This window comes from Phyllostomus discolor, chromosome 2 (assembly GCF_004126475.2).
Source record: "Phyllostomus discolor isolate MPI-MPIP mPhyDis1 chromosome 2, mPhyDis1.pri.v3, whole genome shotgun sequence".
Classification (NCBI taxonomy): Eukaryota; Metazoa; Chordata; class Mammalia; order Chiroptera; family Phyllostomidae; genus Phyllostomus; species Phyllostomus discolor.
In genome coordinates this window covers 32,822,934-32,844,036 of record NC_040904.2, presented here as the reverse complement: position 1 = coordinate 32,844,036, position 21,103 = coordinate 32,822,934, and the positions used below count along the sequence as shown (strand labels likewise).

General features: G+C 36.0%; 1 protein-coding gene across 3 annotated transcripts; it reads right to left on the bottom strand.

Moving 5' to 3' along the window:
- Positions 1-3,823: 3,823 nt before the first annotated feature.
- Positions 3,824-20,120, bottom strand: MYNN (myoneurin). Of its 3 annotated transcripts, XM_028504338.2 has the most exons (8): positions 19,912-20,120; positions 18,778-19,074; positions 14,091-14,884; positions 13,211-13,370; positions 10,645-10,823; positions 9,737-9,820; positions 8,421-8,507; positions 3,824-7,127 (listed from the first exon to the last, which is right to left on the bottom strand). In XM_028504338.2, exons 2-8 carry the CDS (start codon positions 19,041-19,043, stop codon positions 6,865-6,867), a joined length of 1,833 nt encoding a protein of 610 aa, XP_028360139.1. In that variant the 5' UTR covers positions 19,044-19,074; positions 19,912-20,120; the 3' UTR covers positions 3,824-6,864. The 3 variants fall into 3 exon arrangements, with proteins under 3 accessions (XP_028360139.1, XP_035873547.1, XP_035873548.1); XM_036017654.1 differs by lacking the exon at positions 9,737-9,820 and having other exon boundaries at positions 5,142-7,127; XM_036017655.1 differs by lacking the exon at positions 18,778-19,074 and having other exon boundaries at positions 5,142-7,127.
- Between the last annotated feature and the right edge of the window lie 983 nt (positions 20,121-21,103).

Sequence of the window (21,103 nt, the reverse complement as noted above, 5' to 3'; positions counted from 1 at the left end):
GTGAGGATGGTGGTGGTGGTTATAAAATGGGAAGAACATTTGAATAAATTGTATCAGGCGTTATTTTCATTTAGCGTTAGGGAGTCATTGAGCCAGAAAAGACCTGAATGAAGGCCTTAACAAATTCCTTCCTGTGCTAGCAGAGATCAGTTTGAATCATCCAGGAGGGACAGCTGCCATCAGGTTGAGTCTGTGCTGAAAAACAAAACCTTAAAACATCTGGAATTGGTTGAAAAATATACACTCAGTAGTTCATGTTAATGACACAATGTGTGGATTTCAAAGGTTTTTTCAACAGAAATATTGTTTATAAATTATGATAAAGAAAACTACCATATCTGGGAATGGAATTTTATATATGACTTTCCATGATGCCAGAACCCCCCCCCCCCACATTGAGTATTTGCTGTCAACAAATGTTTACAATGGAACAAAGCTGCAGAGAGCACAGAATGTATCCCAACTCGTACACTGATTTTACTTGTTGAGTTTACTGTTATTAAGTCTTATCAAGCCTTACATGGCAATGCTCTTCTCTACATGTTTCAAATCTTTTCTTTCCATTTTAAGACCTCATCCCTGCAGATAAAAAGACTATTTGTTACAGAGTTCTTTTACATTATTACATGCCAAAATATCTAGAACTAAGTATCTATCTAAAAAGCTGTATGTCCCAGGAAAGTCAAAGTGTCTCTGTAATAATTACAAGTGCAATAGGAAGAGAATAAAATTTCTTAATCAAATTTGAAAACCTGAAGAATTCAATGAAGCCAATAAAACCATGCTATAGGAAAAAACAAAAACATTTTAAACTGCTACTCCTAGCAGTTAAAGATCCAATAAACTCAAGTTTGAATGACAATTGATATGACAAACTTCTTATACTTGAAAATCTGTCCAGAGTTAGCAGAGTTTGTCAAACTACAGATACTAAATCAGCATTTTTTAAAGTGTGGAGCATCAGAATCCCCGGGGCAAATGTTTGAAATACATTTAGATTATTAGAGTCAGACCTACTGAATCAGAATTTCTAGGCAGTCTGTGAAATCTGTATTTTTACAACCCAGGTTACCTTTAATCTCACTATAGTTTAAGAACCAATGATCTGGTTTTCTTATTCTTCAATTTTTGTTTTTTAAAAAATATATACATACTTTTAAATGGAAGCATAACATACAGAAAAGTACAAAAATCGTAAGTGAACAGCAAGATGAATCATCGCAAAGCTCGCCACCTGTGCTAACCGTGACAGACGGACAGCAATTGCCACGAGCCTCCCCGAAGCTCCTCCAACGCTCTTCCTGTAGACACCACTATCCTGACTCCTTTGATAACTGCTGTTTCCAGATATTATGTAATTGGAATCAAACAGTGTATACATTTTTGTATCTGACTTCTGTTGCTCGGCATTAGTGATTCATGTAACAGTAGTCCATCTTCTACTGCTTTGAAATACTCCATAATATGCTGGGTATTAGAGGAATCTACAGCATTCTGGAAAGATAGTGTCTCAGCTAGGACACAGTCACATCCAAGTAAACCTTAGTACCATGGCTTGCTTTTCCAGGCCTCTCAGTTCCTGTGTGCTATGGTGGGGGTCCCTCAAGTTCCCATATCCTCTCCCCCAAGAGGAGACTCAGGAGACGGAGTTGCAGAAGTCTCCAGATTCTCTTCACCTAAGAGAGCCAAGATGAGGCCAGTCTAGCCAAGAACAACTGGGGTTCCATCCAGGACAGGAAAAACCTGATCATGTATTTCATAAGCCGTCGCCTAGTGCGTCAGAGGCCAGGAAGATGCCCAGAGAATGGACGAGCTGGACACTGACTGCCTCCATGCCATGTGAGCCCCCTCCTCCATACATCTAGACACCATTTTGGAGAGGACAAGGGCAGAAAATAAGATAACAATATTCCAAGAGTTTAAGCATTACTTTAAGGTATCATAAGGCTAGGTTTTAAAGTTGGTTAGGACTAAAGTTATTTTCCAGACCTCCCACTGGTGGGGGGTCAAGTGGAACGACAGGTACGTTCTGTAGAAAAACTGCTTCTGCAAATGTGAAGTGTAATGAACAAATCTGCACCCATGTATGTGCTTTAATAGAAGTTTCCTTCCATTTTCCTCTTAGCAGTCCTCTATGATCTGGCTGATACACAGCCTCGTATCACAGTGCTGCGAATTATTTAATGCTCATTTTACAATGTTTCAAATTTAAGCAAAAGAGCAAAAAACAGTTTTATACTTTTTAGATATTTGATAAAATAATGATCTTGTTTGTGCCCCATGATGTGCTTTTCAAACTCAACAGTATTGTTTTACCTACTACTCAAACCACATCCACCTGGCTTCTGCTCCCAATCACCCAACCCAATGTTGTCTTTGACTGGCATCCCTTTTAACTTCCCGTACCATGTGACCAACACAAAGCCACTCGTCCTTGTGAAACTTGCACCACCGTTTTTGTTTTTATCACTTTCCATCTTCTGTCTTTTATTCATTCTTTAAAAGTATTTCCCCAAGATTTTGTCCTCATCCTTCGCTCTTCTGTACCATCTCTCAGGGCTGCCTTAGTCATTTCTATCACAATAATTATTAATCTTATTCTGCAAGACCTGTATCTCTAGTTTTAACCTCTCCTGGGTCTCAGGCCCCATTTCCAACTACTGCTAGATGGTTTCACATAGATACCTCACACTAATCAAACTCAGTACATCCAAAATAAAGTCTTCTGACTCATAAATGTCCTTGTATCACCATTTCCATCACTAAGGATCAAAACTTAGGGGTCTTCAAGTTGGGCTGTCTAACTGCAAGGAACAGAAACTGACCCAAGTGGGTCAGTTTAAGGGATTTACTGTAGGGATGTAACTAATGGGCAAAAACAATCACTGGCATCCAGGGACAAGGAAGTGAGGCGTAGCTGTGCCCCCTCCAGAATAGGCCTGAAAAGCTAGAAGCCCAGGCCACTCCTTTCACAGGGCCTCAGTTGTTTGGTTCTGCAAACCTATTCCCCCCCCCCCCCCCCGCCCCCCTGCTCTACAAATCCTTTCTCTGCCATTTCCTTTCGATTTTGGCTGGCTTCACCAACTGTGGGCTACTTGTAAATGATCTTTTCATTTACGTGTATGCATAATAGCCTCAGCATTTCATAGAAAGAACTAGCTCAGTCTGACCTAAGAATTGTTCTGCCCCAGTAAGGTGTTGGGTCAGCTGTGGTGGTTTAGTATGGTGTCATGTGGTACAAACGTGGCTGTCCAACCCCTGTCCTTCAGCACGCAACTGAAGGGTGTGTGAGAATGTGGGTTATAAACTTGGCTATCTAATCCCATTCCTTCGGCACAGGCGAAGGGTAGAGCACTATGGCAAGTAAGATGGGATAGGTACAGACCATGTCTACAGGACATGTCTTAGATGTTTGTCTCATTTCATATGTGCTCCTCATTCTGCCCATCTCGGTGAGCTGTGCGCAACTTGCTCCCATCGGCTATCTTGTTTGCAGATCCAGGGGAGCAATGGTCCTGTCTCTGTCCATTCAACTCCCTTTGACTGCTCAGCATTTCCTTTCTTGCCTTCCTCCCCTGTAGTACTCAACATTCTAACTTATTTTATTGCTATTTATTTCCAGGCTTGTCTTTCCCATTTGACTGTAAACTTAAGGGTGTTTATCTTATTTATCTTTGTAGCTTTATGTATTATGATTTAACTTTCAAGCATTTGAAATAGTAGCCAGATATTTCAATTCAAATATCTGTTCACATCTACAATGTTTTAGTCTATTCTTCTTGAAATGGAATAACCTATTTCTGCATGATTACTTAATTCCTTTAACAAACATACCAAATCTCACCTGAATGAACAGGAATAGGGGTTGCAAAAGACAGAAAAAGAAACCATATTATTATCTCCAAAACTTAATACTCCAATAAGTAAATCTCAATACTGTTTATAAATAATGAGTAAAAGTGTAGAACTTCTAGGTATTGTATTAAAATACAATTTACAATTTCTTTTTACTCAGTAGTATTTCTAGCTAAGTTCTCAGACTCAAAATCTTTGAAAAAGATGGAAAGTTATATCAAGAGCTTCATTTATAAATGCTTCCCAAAGGAAGAAGCATTTAGGACAATAGTTCTCATCATATAGTATACATTGAAATAACCAGTGGGGCTTTGCCAGCATGTACATGTCCCGAGGATTCAGCAGGCCTAAGTTGGGGCGGGGTCTGGATATCATTATTCTATAAAGATGTTTCCGATATGCATCAAGTGGCACAACTACTATTCTTGGATATCTAGAAACATGAATACATGTCTTTACATGAGTATATTTCCACTACACATTTGCACAATCTCTGTAGAATTAAAACATACAGAAAAGTGATAAACTATTGTTGCAACAGAACTGATAGAACCTTTTCTTTTGGAAAGAAAAACAATTTTCTAAAATTTGTCTATCAAATCCTATGAAATTAAACACAAAACAAGTACCATTTTAAAACAGCAAAAATCATTTATATATAGTCTATTGTTTCTATTGGAAAAGTCTAATCTCTATCAATACAGTAATAAAAATCTAATACAAATATAAAACAAAATTTAGAAAATAATTTGTTACTCAATAAGATCTTCAGCATCCCACTTTCAAAATACTTAGTAATACTTAAATAATTTATAGACCCTTCTTAGCACACTGTATTATAATATATTTAAAGATGAACTGAACTAAAATAATAAATTGTATTAGAATGATACTGGATACAACTAAAATATAAGCACATCATGATAAAAAAAAGAATGGTTTTTTAAGAATGACAAGACAGTAACTTCAGTTTTCAATCTTTGTTTACCTGTTCATTGTGGAAGAGTATCAAGCCATCCCAATTTAAAATAAAATTATTTAAGAAGCAGATACTGTGATGAAAAAAGCACAGCAAATCAACCACACCCACTCTAATCCAGTAACGCTAAAAATAATAAATGTGAAGGTTAATCTATGCAAAGGCAGAATGCTAATTACCATGTTAGAGGAAATTTGGTGCTTTCTGCCCTCACAGAATTATGACATCACTGTAGTGTTTTTAAAAAGAACTTTTGTTCATTAGATGTTTAGGTTAATGAAGGTGTCAATTAAATATAACCTCTCTATTTCAGCAGACTTCTTTAAAAAGCCGAGTCTTTTAATTTTCTTTAAAACATTCACATTCCAATAAATTCCTATTGCATTTAAGCCAAAACAGATTAGTTGAACATTTTATAAGTTGTACTTAAACTCTGTATGTTAATATACATGCATATTTAGATTTCTTAGATAAATAATTAAATACTATGTTTGATGGAAATACAAGGCAATATTTCAAACTCTATTCAATTAAGTCAATACCACTGGTAGCAATTTATTGTGAAAATGCTGAGTGTGCTGTGAAATGGTGACAATTTCTACAGTTTACAAGAATTACATAGTTTTATTATGTCCTCTAGTTGGTTCCTGTGACCAGAACCCCAGAGAAAATACAATTAAAGAAATCAATACCAATGGAAAATACATTAACTTTATTACAGGTATACTTTAAAAACAAAACCAAGCCACAACTAATGCATGGCAGAAATAAAATATGTCACCACAGTGTTCAATCAGCAGTATAAGAACTGTCTTTGTGAAACTGGTAATTTAATGTCCAAAGATCACACAGTAAAATAAGTCAGTATGTGGGAAAAGTGGGGTAGGGAAGAGTGGTAGCAAAGAGAGTAATACTGAATGTTCTATGTTCAGCAGGAAGGAGAAGGGCTACTGTGAGGCTACAACTACCACCAAATGTTGTGGTTTACTATAAAATTTTAAGTCTTAAAACTTAAAGAACACTCAAATATAAAACATTTAATAAACTGGCTTTCCGGTAACTCAAATGTTTACTTATAATTGAAGTTAATTTCCTAAACCTATGTAATATAATGAATCATATTCAGGAGCCAAGTGATTTATAGTATGCTTTAAGTTTATATTTAGAAAATTCTTTTTAGAATTTAATATTTTAAAAAGTGCATAACAAGAGGCTTATCAAAATTTTCCTCATCTTCAGTAACCTAGAAACCTGTTAAAACATAACCAGAGTCAAATTTTGAAAATGTCTTGTAACAAGGTAAAAACACCAAATATCTATTATAAACTTATTTGAAAATGCAGTCTCAGGTAACTCAAAAGTATTAGTTTTCTCCAGACTACTGAGTTCTAAAATGAACAAAAATTTATAGTTTTCTAGCTCTTAAGAGAAACACTTCTTTTTGTTTCATTAGAAAAGTTACCTCCAATGGATTATATTAATAGAGAAATAGCATAATTCTTATTAGTACTTAAATTTTCTTAGGCAGAAATATGAAATTTTATTTTTTTTCCCTCATAGTTTATGCATTGGTCTGTGGGGCTTAGTAACAGCAACACTCTTGGGCTGATGCCATGGTAGATTTTGCTTAAATTTTGAGGGAAAGAAAAGTTTTAAATCACACAGATCAAACTGAATCATATAAACTGACAGACTCCATTTCAATGCATGGAAGGCAATTAATTCTAAGATGCAAAATAAAAATGGAATTAAGGCAGCTCTAAAAGAAAATGAAACCTAACCACCCAAAATAGTGCTACTGTATTATAATTCATTTCTTAAAAAGCTACAGGTGTAATCTAGACATAAAAGCCAGAACTCAAAACAGGCATGGTGGCTATGATGCAGCATCAGGTGCCTTTACTTGAGTGAATGAATCATGATGGCCACAACTCAAATAAATAGTATTTTAAGATGAGTATCTGCACCTTACCAGAGATGTTTATGTTTACTACCAGAGATGTCTTAGCAATTCCATACTCCTCACAAAGTCAGTATAACTGTTGTAAAAAAATCAACTGTGGTTCTGAATACCCATTCACAGATGATCTCAACAATGTATCTGATGTAGGAGACTGATTATCTGTGACAGGCAGAAGCATGTGGTGGTCCTCAGTCCCAAGTGGAAGGGCCAGTGGTAAAGTCATATCAGAAGGCTTCACATCCAAAGTTTCTGATAAAGGGCTTTTCTGTATGGAATCCTGTTCACAGAAGGGATGATCCTCTATACTAGAATCTAGAATTTTATCTGCCCCTGAAATGAAAGGGAAAAAAAATTATACTATCTTTACAAACAAAACATAAACTCCTACCCATTCCCAGAACCTGCATTTCAACTACCATACTTTTACTCAAGCTACTTCTCTTCTGCTGAGTTGCCCTCATTATCCATACAAATCAATATGGACTCCAAGACTAGGTTCGAACACCAGCTCCATGGTAAAAATTGACTTCATTGTTCTAGCCCAAGGTTAGCTGTTCCTTATCTCCTTTATCACTCATTTTTCAATGTTTCTTCATATACTGCCTTGTTGTGACATCCTATCTCAGTGCTACTTAACACTCAACTTAGGTATGCCTTAATCCTCAACTAGACTAAAATACCTAACAGTGCTATACCCATAATAAATACTCTATTTGTTCACTGACTGTATTAATGAATCATTCATACTATTCTGTATATTCAAGTTCAGAATGGTGAGTGCATATATTTTCAGAGGTGAGGAATTTCTGCTCTAGTCAAGGGAGTAATTATCACACTGATTAAAGACATATTTGCCTTCAGATTTTCTACTGGTTTTACCGTGCTCCTGACAGTCCAAAGTATTGACAAGATTTCAATTTCACTATCCTCTTTAGGCAAAACTGCTTGTTTGCTTTTGTAAACTTGTAACTCAGTTCTTGCAGAGTACTTACTCTTCAGTTCAACCAGCTAAGAATATAGCCTGCACTCGCTTGTCCTACTCTCTTCGCAACGCTGCCCGGAAGGAGCCCTTCCTTTCCCATGTCCATCCTCCAGGCTCCTCTCTGTCCTGCCGGTTCCCTAAAACTCAGCCTTTCCAACACCTCAGAAGTATTTACTCTTCTTCAGCATTTCTGTGTCTCTATTATAGCCCACATTTGGTCTCAATCATATTTAGTTCTAATATTTAGTTCTATTTTTATGTAACAGTTTGTAGCTTCCCATTTCCTTATTTCCAAATTATATACATATATATATTTGGATTAACGTTCATGATAGCCTCCCCCCCTACTACCCTAAAACTACAGTAAACTCTAGGCAACCCAGATTCTAGTATGGGGAATAGTGATACATAGTTTGCTTATATATTCATTTTTAAAACTATGCATACATCAGATTTTTAAAGGAGAAAATATTTCAATATTATTTATTAGGTCAACATGAAAAGACATTCACAGTACAAATTATAAAGCTACCTTACTTGTATATATCTAGTTTTAAAAAATCTAAATTGTTATGTGTATCTCAGCATTTTAAGAGCACCAATATGAGCACGCCAAATTTTAAAGAAACATAAGCATTTACCAGAATGAACTTTTGTTTTGTGCTTCTTTAAATTTTTAATATCAGTGTAAGAATTTCCACATAATTCACAGATAAATGGTCTTTCTCCTGAAAAACAAGTTAAACGTTTAAAACATCAGTAATTTTACAAGCTAACTAAGACAAAAATATCAATGTTTAGGAACACAAGGGAAACATTACTACACTTTAAATTTAGTTTCAATTTACCATTTTAATCGTGCGGTTCTAATATAGTGAAATAAAAACTACTCTCTCTCTCTAGGCACTCCTTTACTTTATGTAAAGCATCCCCATTTTAGGGAAAATGGAGCATCCTCATTAACAGAAATTTTAAACTTAAAACAAACAAACAAACAAACAAAAAAACCTCTCTCTTAAAGCCCTGGTCTGGTAGCTCAGTGGGTTAGAGCGTCGTCCCAATACACAAAGGTTTCAGGTTTGATTCCCACTCAGGACAGATACAAGAATCAACCAGTGAATACATGAATAAGTGGAACAACTAACTGATGTTTCTCTCTCTTTCCAATCAATTAAAAAACAAACATTCTTTTATTTCTACCAGACATTTAGTGAGTGCAACTAGATGCCAGAGCCTGGCTGAGACATACAGCAGGGGGGAGAAGCATAATTATGTTTTTCTGTTTTCAAGTAGCTTACAAATTACTAGGAAAACCCTTTAAAAAACTAACAGAATGAAGTGCTACAAAATTGTAATTCTTTTGAAGAACTATTTGATGCTTTATTATGCAAACCAAACAGCATGAGAATATAGAAGTTGCTAATAAATTTATTAAATGTCTCCTAGATGCTCATACTATTCTAGGCAACAATTGTAAGGGATAATGTTTAAGAAGAAAAAGTCAAAACAGCACATTGTTAAGGTGGCTTTTTCCTTTGTTTACATTTTTTTTACACTCAGTATTTTCTTCATACTATTCACATACTACCTTTTACAATAAATATGTCAATATTAAAACTTATTCCTAAAACTTGCATACTGAACACTGTTTAATTTGAAAATCTAATATTATCTTATTACCGATTCCTTTTCATTTCTTGGTATTATCTGCCATTAAATCCAAATCATTTTAAAAAACTTGATTATCTGGCATATTTCTTAGAAAATTACACAATTCTTGACCACATTTAATTCATACTCCTAACTAAAACAAAATAAGCAAATGAAAAGTTGGTATTTATGCATTAAAATATTACTATATAGATACCATAGAGTCCATAATGGTTTAAAAGTCAAGGTTTACATAAAAAGAAATTAGAGAGAACAAAAAAATAATACGTTCCCCCTAAACACAGACCTGTATGGGATCGAAAGTGTTTGTTGAGCTCTCCTGAGGAAATAAAACTTTTCCCACAAATACCACATATGTATGGTTTTTCACCTAGATGGAAAATAAAAGATAGCGAAGTGGTGTACTATACCAATATAATATTTATCAATTATAATAATCTAAAGTACGCTGTTCTAAAATATCATTTAAATTAAAACCTCTTTATATTGTATTTTAGAGGTATTTTTCAGTGTGATCCAACTGAAATGAATATTAGTAATTATTTTATACTGTTCATGTAACCTAATGCTTTTCCCATAATAAAACTTTATTTCTGCAAATGTCCTTCTAGTAGACTAGAACTGGGCAAGAAATTAGATTTTATATGATTAATAACATGTAAATTCATCAATCCATATTTCAATTCTTGCTATCTAGTATATTATTGAGAATAAAATTATTTAGAAAATATCTATTAAAAATGTACCCTACAAATAATGAAAATCTTTGAACAGAATTTGTCTGAACACTGTTTAATATGCAAATCTTAGAATGTCTCTGTAGGAAGTCACAAAATCAATGTTCTACCCAAATCCACCCCTACCCCTTCATTTTACTCTAGTTTTATCCAAGGGAAATGAAACTTCAAGGGGCTAAGGAGTTTTTCTAAGGTCATAAAGAGTTTCAACTCAAATTTATACTTGTCAAAATTATGATTTTAATGTATGTTATGTGATAATAATTTCACCCATTGTATATTATTCAAAAATGTGTTTTTATGTTTATCAGAAAATCATAAGCATAAAAACTTCAAAAAGCACAAACACAACAGATATGTAACTAGTCTGTAACCTACTTTCTGTAAAGACTCAATTTCCCCTTTTATTTTTACAGCTTCCCTTACTTTAAGCAGTCTCTCCACATCAAATTCTTACCTGTATGCTTTCGAGAATGAGTGATAAGAGAACTAGAGACAGCAAATGCCTTCCCACAAGTATCACATACGTAAGGCTTCTCTCCAGTATGCCTACGAACATGATAGGTCAGTGTGCTGGCCTGGGCAAATCTCTGTCCACACCTATCACAGACATATGGCTTCTCTCCACTATGCTTCCTATTAGCAAATACACACCGAGTTATATGTTAATAAATAAAACAATTTGGAGGTCATTTTACATAGCAAGCATTTTTCACACAACTTTCATAATTTTATTTCATTTCATCTTAACAGATCAAGTATATACATTTAAAACCAACAGTTTCAATGTTTTGTTATAAAACATCAGTTCTGAGACCAGTTCAAAAAGTACTGTCATCATCTTTATATGGTTCTCAAATGTGCCCCTAATATTGCAGGCAATTATTGCTGCTTGTCTATTCACTCCTCAAAAGTTTTCTTTCCTCAAAACTCTAGCACTTCCTTATCCATTCTCACTCTTAGCTGATTCCTTTGCTTTCTATTTCACAGAAAAATTTAAGCAACTAGAAAATTCCCACCATCACAACTCTCTAACCGATAGTTTGTACTATATATAATGCCTATACAGTACCTATATAGTTTGTTTTCCTTCCTGTTAACTCTGAGGATGATGATACTTCATTGAATCTGACTACTCCCATTTGTGTGCTTAGATACTATCTCTGACCTACTCAGTGTTACTCCTGCATTTTCCTCCATCCTACCTCATCCATCTTCCCTATCCCACTGGATTGCAGTGTACAAATATAGTGATTTCTCCCATCTTACAAAAGACACTTAACCTTATTTGCTCTTCCATTTCTTTGCTACTGCTTGACAAAACTTGAGTCTCCAACTGTTCTACTTTATTTCTTCTCTACTAATCTATTCTCTACTAGCCTCTGCTAACACTACTTTCATCAAAAGCACTGCTGACATCTCACTTTGCAAATCTAAGTCAATTCTGTCTTCTCCCAAACATCAGAATTTGAGAAAGCTGATTACTCCCTTCTGAAATCATTTTCTTCACTTGGATTCTGGGGCACTCCACTCTTCTGGTTTTTCTCTTATATTGGCTGCTCCTTCCTAGTCACCTTTGCTGGTTTTTGCCCATCTTCCAGAGCTCTTAAGAATGTCTTATGACTTCAGTCCTTTGATCCCTTTTCTATCTACACTCATTCTCTTGGTGACATCATCCAATGTACGGCTTGCAACACTATCTATTGGATTGGCCAAAAAGTCCACATGGTTTTTTCTGTAAAATAAAAGACACATTTTTCATTTTCACCAATAACTTTATTGATTTGGATATTTTGAGTATATTGGTTATCTCCTGTGTGGTAGAACATGGATTGTTCTCAATTAATGCCTCAATTTGATCGCTATCAACTTCAACTGGCCTACGTGACTGCGGAGCATTGTCCAGCAAGAAATCTCCGGCATGAAACTTCACAAACTACATTGGCAAGTTTGATCAGTCACAGCACCTTCTCCATACACTGAACAAATTCTTTTGTGTTTCAGTTGCATTTTTACCTTTCTTGAAACAGTAAAGCATAATATAATGAAAATGCTTATTTTCTTCCATCTTCAGTATTAAAATGGCTGCACAAAAATTCACCAACTCTCATTTTTTTAAATGCACCCAAAAGGAAAGTGTCACAATACAATCTAACAAAACCATTTTGAATGAAGTTAAAGACAACTAAGAGCTACTAGAGCTGTTGTATGGAAAACAACAACAACAATTTTTTTGGCCAACCCAATAATGTTGATAACTTCTAGATGTGTATCTTCAGGTCAAACAAATCCCCTGAATTTCAGACTTAAATAACCAACTGTCTATTGTATACCTCCAGATGTCTAATAGTCATCTAAAATTTAACACGTTCAGAACTCTACTCAAGCAACACCTGTACTCCTGATTAAACTGCTCTTTTCATGAATTTACTCTATTTCAGTTAATGGTAATTCCATCTTTTCAGGTGGTCAGGCTCAAAATGTCAAAACCATCTTTGATCGATCTCCTTCCCTTCCTTTCTTTTATACCCCACGTTCAATCTGCAACAAATTCTGTTTGTCCTACATTTGCAAATATATCCAGAACCTGACTACTACTTATCTTTCACTGGCTCCACTCTAACTGAACCAACATCATGTTCACTTGGGTTTTACCTAGAACTTAGTAACTGGAAAATTTGTTTCCACTCTTGCAATCTTTTCCAAATATAGCAGCCAGAATGATCCTCTTAAAAGAACAGCAATATCACACCACTTATTTCTCAATCTCAAGAACAAAAGCTTCAAAATGGCCTATAAAACCTTACACCATCTGGATGCCTTATTACCACTCTGATCTTACACCATTCTCACTTATTTTCCTCCAGCCACCAGAGCTTGTGGTTCCTTGACTATGCTAATACTGTATGGTGGAACCACAATTAGAACTCTACTGTCCTGAATTCTAATACAGTACTATTCGTAAGATTACTGTGAATGACAGACTTGAAGATCAAACAACTTATTCTGTTTTTGTTTTTTACCTTGCATGAATCTTGAGATTGCTAGAAGTTGCAAACTGTAAATTGCATACATCACATTTATAGGGTTTTTCCTCACCATGATGCATGCGACTATGGAAGACTAGCTGGCATTTCTGAGCAAATCCTTTATCACACAATTCACATTTGTATGGCTTCTCACCTAAAAAAAAGAAATAAAATCTATATTTAGAAAGAAACATTGTTTTAGTTGCATAAGTCATATAAATTTTCAAGAGTCCATCAACAATATTAGTTTCTATATTCTGAAAATGTTAATTGCAAGAAGTAAAAAAGCAAATAGGATCTCTTCCAGATTAACTATTAAAAACAGGAGTAGAGTTTAAAATTATTAGTGCTTTTTAACTGACAATAGTAAAAAGTGATCAATTAGAGAAATATGTATTGCAACTTAAAAAGTACAAACCTAAGTGTACTAATAGGTAAGTGTAGTTGAGAAAGGGATCTTGTGTAATGCCAATAAACGTTCAGAAGTTGACCAAGTCCAGGAAGCAGGTGGTGAGATATGTTGGCAAAATCTGAGTATTGGCCTGAGGTGTAATTACTTTTTCTGATTATTAGTTTTAGTATCCTTGTGTTAAATACTTAATAAACTAGATCAAAATTTATGTTTACTTTAACTATGGGGGCAAAATATATGTTTACTTTAACCAGGACTACAGAGTATCAGTTACAATAAAATAAACAGCCATTAAATACTTGTGCACAATTATAAAATGTTCAACAATTTAACATGCTAAATACTTGTATGCATCAAAGTATGTATCAAATTTTGGTCACTGTATATTAATATGTTCACTATAAAAAGTATTATTTCAGTCACAGTATAAAAACAATTATACCTGCTACAAACCAGTCTTACCTGTGTGAGTTCTTACATGCGTTTTTAGCTGGTTACACTGGGTAAATGCCTTTCCACACAAGTGGCAAACATAAGGTTTGACTCCTTTATGTATTCTCATGTGCCTTCTCAAGCTGCTGGCTTCTGAAAACATTTTCCCACAGGTATTACACATTGGCTTGGCCTTGGAATACCTCTGATCCAGCTCTTCCCCAGAGCTCTCCAGTTCGTAAGAGTTCTTGACAGTGTCTATATTAGACATAGAGTGTTCTTTCAGAGCACAATTTGGCTGTGATTTTCCACGTTTCCGTTTCACTGTAACAGTTTGCACAATATCTTGTGCTGGAAAAGTATTTTCCACAACTGATGTCAACTCGAGTTCTGAATTATCATTTCTTTGTGCAACCTGTTCTATTATAGGTGTGGGCAATTTATTTGCATCTAGAAATAATTCAACAGATGCATTTTCTAAAATGTCACTGGGATATTGCACTCTTTTATTCTGCCCTGTTTTCTGGGAATTGAAGGCCTTCTTCTTCTTTTTAGTTTGAGACGACTTCTTTGCTAAAGCCCCTTGTTTAGGATTTGCCTGAACTAAATCCGTAGACACTTCTGATTTCTCCCGACTGTTATAATCTCGTAGAGTAAGAAGACAAGTCTGTTGATTCAATTCAATGTTTCCAGTAATACTAGATATCTCTGTAGAAGAGGGATTAGCAATAAAAGCAAAATCTTCCATCTTTATTTTACATTTAGTGACCACCTCTTCCACCTTGAGATAGTCAGCAGCCTGATGAATCTCTTTAACATTCCAACTGTAAAGAAATAAGGCTAAATGACATTATTCTGATCAAAGAAAAACTGTTTTTGTAACAGAGTTGCACATATATTTCAACATCTTTAAAGAGCTAATGAAGCAGAAAAATGAGAAAGGCATAACTAAGAGAAAACTATACATTTGCTCAGAGAACAAATTCATTCATTTGCTCAGAGTCATGTTTAAGCAAAAATCTCCAGCTTTACAGAACTTGAAAAGTTGTAAAATAATAGGTACTCATAGCTATCTAGGTACCGCTATAGAAAAAGAAAGGTTAAAACTCCTACCTGGTTTAAATAACACTTGGAACATAACTTATTGCTTCTTCCCATTCACCCTGAGCCCTCTTCAGATTGCAACCAACTTTTCTGACTAGACAACAGGAAAAGTCTAAGAAAACTGTTCCTATATCTTTCTCTGCTTTTCTCTGTGAGAAACTTTAACAATGCTTTTCAAATTTTCCTGTGCATGTGAATCACCAAGAAATCTTGTTAAATGTAGATTCAGAAACAGAAGGTCTGTGGTGGGCCTGAGTGTTTGCATTTCTAACACATACCCTGGTGAAGCCAATGCTGCTAGTCTATTGATCGTACTTGGAGGAAGAGGTTTTAGAATGTGCTCCCTCTCTTGTAACCCTTCCACTTTGTCTGTGAGACACCAAGCTGAGCTAGCTGGAGAGTTCGTCATATTAGAATTATATAGAAACACTTAAGTTACCTTGTCCAATATTCCAGTCAATATTTCCTGAGCACCCACACCTCGTGTTGTACACTAAGGAGGGATATTAACATCAAATAGTCCCTGCCCTCCAGAAGTTTACAATGTAGTGAAATGTTGTTTGGTTACTATAATACTGGCTTCAGTTTTCTTAACTGTAAAATCAGAATTGAGTTTTCATTAACACTAAAAATGTGACCCTTTTAATTTTTTGAGGGGACACGTGCGTGCGCACACACGCTCTCCTCCCCCAAGTACCTTTTCTACTTGCCATTTCCCCCAAATATTATTTAAGTCTCCAGGAAAAAGTAACTCTTTTTCCTATTCATTATGTGTATAAGCGAGAAAAGGGTTTTGGTCATAGCTAATAATCTAAATATAACACTATTAGTAAATCTTTTTAAAAAAGAAAATTTGAAATGAAATAAAAATAACTAGTGTCATGAACATCTCGATCATTGAGAGTATATGTAATATAGTATCTACAAATCTCTACCCATTTTCTCATAATCTAATTAAATCTGCTTTGCCAAGTGCCACCTGTATTCCACCTTTTTAAATTTAGCATTACAACAGCTGTTAAAAATTTGTTTTATTATACATATAACCATTTTATCAGTTGATTATCATCTAGATTTATAGGCCACTTTGTAAACCTAATCACCAGTTTAAAAAGCATTTAATTCTCTGAGAAATTCCACTCCAACTTCCTAAACATACTACAAATACAGTTTGGGAATATCTGTTTGCAAACTGAGTCTTCTTTCCCATAGATAAGAAAACATTACTTAAGATCATCTTTTGTTACAGCCCTTGGCTACAAATTTGGAATGTGTGTGTGTGCGTGTGTGCGCGCACACACACACACATAAATAAAACCAATGATCTTTAGAAATCAAGTTATAAATCAGAGATACCACTAGAATGAAAGCCAAATTTACTCTATCACTTTCTATACTTTGGTTTCATACTGTAATTGTGCTCAGCACTCCATAAAATGAACCACCAAACAGATGACAAGGTCAAGTAGTCTCTAAGACCAATATGAACTAACACTGAGTCACACATTAAAATGATTCATATAAATTCATACAAATTACTTATCTATTTCATAAATAGCCTGTAATCTCAGTTACAGATAAGAGAACCAATCAGCATTTGTTTATGCCAATAATTGATGTGCTTTTGTTTACAGGCATGAAGTTACAGTGCTTGAAAATTTGCTTGTACTTTCTGAACAGTAATTGAAAGTTACTTAATGACATATTGCAGGTACCTAGCTAAATGCTTTATATGAGTAGTTTACCCTCAGGATATGCCAATGAAATCTACTATAATCTCCATTTTACACACCAATGAAAGATCAGAGATCCAAAAAAACTGAGTAACTTTTCCAAGATAACAACAGTGTTAGAACTAAAATTTGACCAAGGTAAGCTGCCTTCTGAGTCCACTTAATTTTCTATTATTCACTAAATCACACAGACTTTCTATTTTTGGTAAAATCCTCTCTTACATTTGTGGCTGGACTCAAACAATTAGCTCCCCAGGAAAGACATATACCAAAAGACTGAGCAAAACATCTGCTTTTCTCCAGACTGGTTTTTTTTTTTGCGTGAAAGTACAAAGTTGTCTGATCTTCAAATCAAGATTTTCCCAGCAAAGTTAACTGAGAAAGGGAAAACACTAAATTAAAAAGCAACCAAAATTCACGGGTTTTGTGGTTATTTTACATAAAATATTTTGAATTTTTAATCAAAATTTCTACAGAAAACTATTCAGTAAATTTAAATAACTTATCATGAGATTAATCTATAACACTGTTCTGTTCCTCTATTCAATTTACACAGAACTAACTCAAAGATTTCATTATACCAACATTTAAAGTATAATTCCAAAACAGCATGAATGTTTCTTTTTCAAAAGCACTAAGGAACACCATGATTCTAATTTTTTAAAGAGGTATTTTTACCTTCCATGATAAGCTGCAATATAAAAGAGAGGGGAGGATTTTGCTTAATGTGTATGTGCACATATCTATAGAGATCATTTGGAAAAAAATGAAAGACTATTTTTCAAAATGTTAATAGTGGTTATCAGTAGGTGGCAGAATTTCAGGTGTTTCACTTTTCCCCCAATTTTTCTCCAAGAAATGTGGAATTAAAGGAGAGGGTGAGAAGGGCAAGTCAAGGAAACTAATTTTCATTGGGAGGTGGGCCTTCAAATAAATCCTTAATCTTCACAGTAACACCAAGTAGTTATTACCATCTCATTTTTACAGATGGGAAAACTGAGGCCCAGAGAGCTTGCATCTTGCTCAAAGACATAGTGACCGATAGGCAAGATCTAATTCTAAAGCCCACAATCTTTCTATGACAGAAGAGTATGATCTATTCATGTTCACACTTTCCTAAGAGATAGAGGGAAGAAGAGCAGTATGGATTCTCTTTCCTTTAATCTCCACTGACAAACTAATAAGTGCATTGCTATTAAGCTAATTATATCGATCGTTATGTATGGGAGACACACAGTGCCTGTGTTATCAAAGTCCTCAGTACCTACTTCTTGTTAGTGCAGGGACAGCATTCAGCATACTGGAAAACCATTCTAGCACCTTGGACCTAACTTCAGCATTAATATTGAAGTCACTACCATTTATACTCCAATGAAGTTATTTTCGTGAATCAAGATCAGAAAGAGGTCCTGCACACTGCTATTTAGAGTTGGAAATGGGAGCACTATTAAATGAGCACAGAGGTTCTTCTTTCTCTATCTACAGTCCTTCACCCCAAACATCTTAAGAATAGTGGACAGAAAGTGAGGGGGAGAGAATACCAAAGGAACATAAAGACCAAAAATCAAGGGAAAACTAGAATTCACTTAGATTCATTGTATTTGATCTTCAAATTTATGTAACTGAAATCATAGGCATTGTTTCCGTAGGTAAATCAGATGTGTCAGAAACAATGCTTTAATCATATTAACATCTGTGCTTTTGTACTTAAAATATAGTCTGGCCATCAAAATTAATGGTACTGATTTCTTAAAAAAACACAAAACAACATCATATTTGAAGACTCAGAGTTCAGGGACTGAATGTAAAAAGTACATATCTACTTTAGCTCTTAAGACTTTTGATTAGCTTTTACAAATTAAATAAACTGTGTACTTTACCTGTCAAGGTTTAAAGTTCCTGTGTATATAAACTCCAACAGTTTCTTAAATCCATCTGCCTTCACCTGACTCTGATCAAGAAAGACATTGTTCTCAGAAGTGCTTCTGTAGATTGCACCAAAATACTCACTAAACGAGGCAAGCACATTCCTATGAGCTTTAAACTGGAATTCCCCGATCACTATGGTGCAGTCACAAAGAAAACCTGCTTCCCGTTGTTTGTTCAGTCTCTCTAAAAGGTGCTCACAGTGGTGCGAATACTGCATCTTGATATCTCAATGGAATTTTACCCTTGCTCTAAAAGACAAAAAGAAATATCAAATCAGCAATCTTAAGTTTCCATCAAACACTTCACCCAAGCAATTGGTAAAGGCATAACAAGAACAAGAAAAAAGTCAGTTCTCATTTTATCCCTACACCAGAAAATTCTTCTCAAATACGTAATGGTCAAAAATACTAAAGGGATAAGTTCTATCTTCGTTTCATCTTCGCCAACTATCACAATCCTTTGGACACATCGATAAATGGCAAGAGTGAAAAAACTTTCACAAGCTGGGAAAAAAAGCACCACAAAATTTGATTTTGCACCAGTTGAAACTTCAGATTTTCAAGCTCAGCACGCATACATACATGTTAAGAAAAAAAAATCAACCATTAAGGAGTGATTCCATAGGAAAGATGAGGGAAAGACCCAGTATGAGATCTTTAAAACTGCCCGCAAGCCACCGAAACCCGTTAAGCTTTCGCGGTACAAAGTTGCTTCAAAACCGTAGGCGAATGTCCAGGGGGTGGAGAATGAGCAAGGCCAAGGCTTGTCAAACGTTCCGTCCCTCTCCGGAAAGAGGCCACACCCCTTCACTTCCCCAACTCTCCTCTCAAGGTGGCAAGGTAGAGTGACAGAGAAAGCGGGTTTCTCGCAGCTTCTGGAGCCCTGCCCTTCGCCCAGCTCCCACTCCCCCAAATTCCCACAGCAAAGGTTGTAACCAAGGCCAACACCGGGCTGCTTCGCCCAAGCTTTCCACATTAACAATTTCGTCCCGACTTGAGCTCGAACTCCAAGGCGCCTGCCTCCCAGTGGCCCAGGGTCTGAAGAGCAGGGGGATAGAGGGCTGGGGGGGTGAAGAGAGAACTCACCTAATGGCAAACCAAGCGGAAACACTGTTTCTTCACTCTCTCGCTGCCATCTTGGGAGGACGTCACCACGCCACGCTCCGCCTCTCTCTTCTTCCTCTACAGTAACGTCACATCCGGCCCAGACGTCCCTGGCAACACTAGAGGCTCTAGGACCGTGGAGGGCCGATACAGGCCTGGGCCGAACTGGCTGGCCCACAAGCACATACACACACACACACACACACACACACACACACACACACACACCACTTACATGCCAGGGCCCCCCAAAATTGCGAGCGTCAAAGATAAGGGACCTCAGGGCTCGTTCACAACTCCCCGCCTGTCTTCCTCATCCTCAGCATTCTGGTCGGACGAAAGGCGACGTCTCGCGCTCTGCCCGAATTTGGCCCGAGGCCTGGCAGAGCTGCACCGCAATCCTCTTTCCAGGAGCCAAATTGCGCACTGCATGCTGGGGTTTGTAGTTGCTCGTCTTCTCCCATCATTCTTCCCTTCCTCATGAACAACTGCTTTGTGTACTGGGCTCTCGGCCGTGGGGAATATTTGAGCTGAGACTGATCGCCCATTGTCAGTTTACGTACCCGAAAACTCGTGGGACCTCCTGGGTTTTGTTTGCATCGGCCAACTGTAGCCCAGTTTCTAGGATACCCCTACCTGGACACAGAAGTCTGGAGCATGAAAGCGGAGCAAAGCAGTAGGGCACACTGGGCATGCGCAACAATGGAGGAAGGTGGGCGTTATACCGGAAAGAGTTCTGAGTCGGAGCTAGAAACATTTTAATACAATTATTTACATCTAATTCATATTTTGTATAATGAGGGAGAGGGAAGCAAGTTTGCATAATATACAAAAAGAGCAGAAACAGTAGGATTCACAGTCATTTATGTTAAGGCGTATTCTCGCGTACCCGCGGATATAAAAAAGTCTCAGAAAAACAAAACCAACAGTAATTGTTAAGAAATTGTGTCAGAACCATAGGAAACGTATTAGCAACTTTATCTGAAAGGACATTCTCACTTGAATTTATTCGTTTCTTCTCTCCAAGACTTTTCCAACCGGATTCTGTTTGCTGTTTTTATAACTTATTTTTACTCAGAATCATTTTGGTGCATAAAACCACAACTGTTATGTTTATAAAGAAAAATAAATTGAGGCTTGTTCTTGATTTTGTTACTGAATTCAAGGGGTTGGT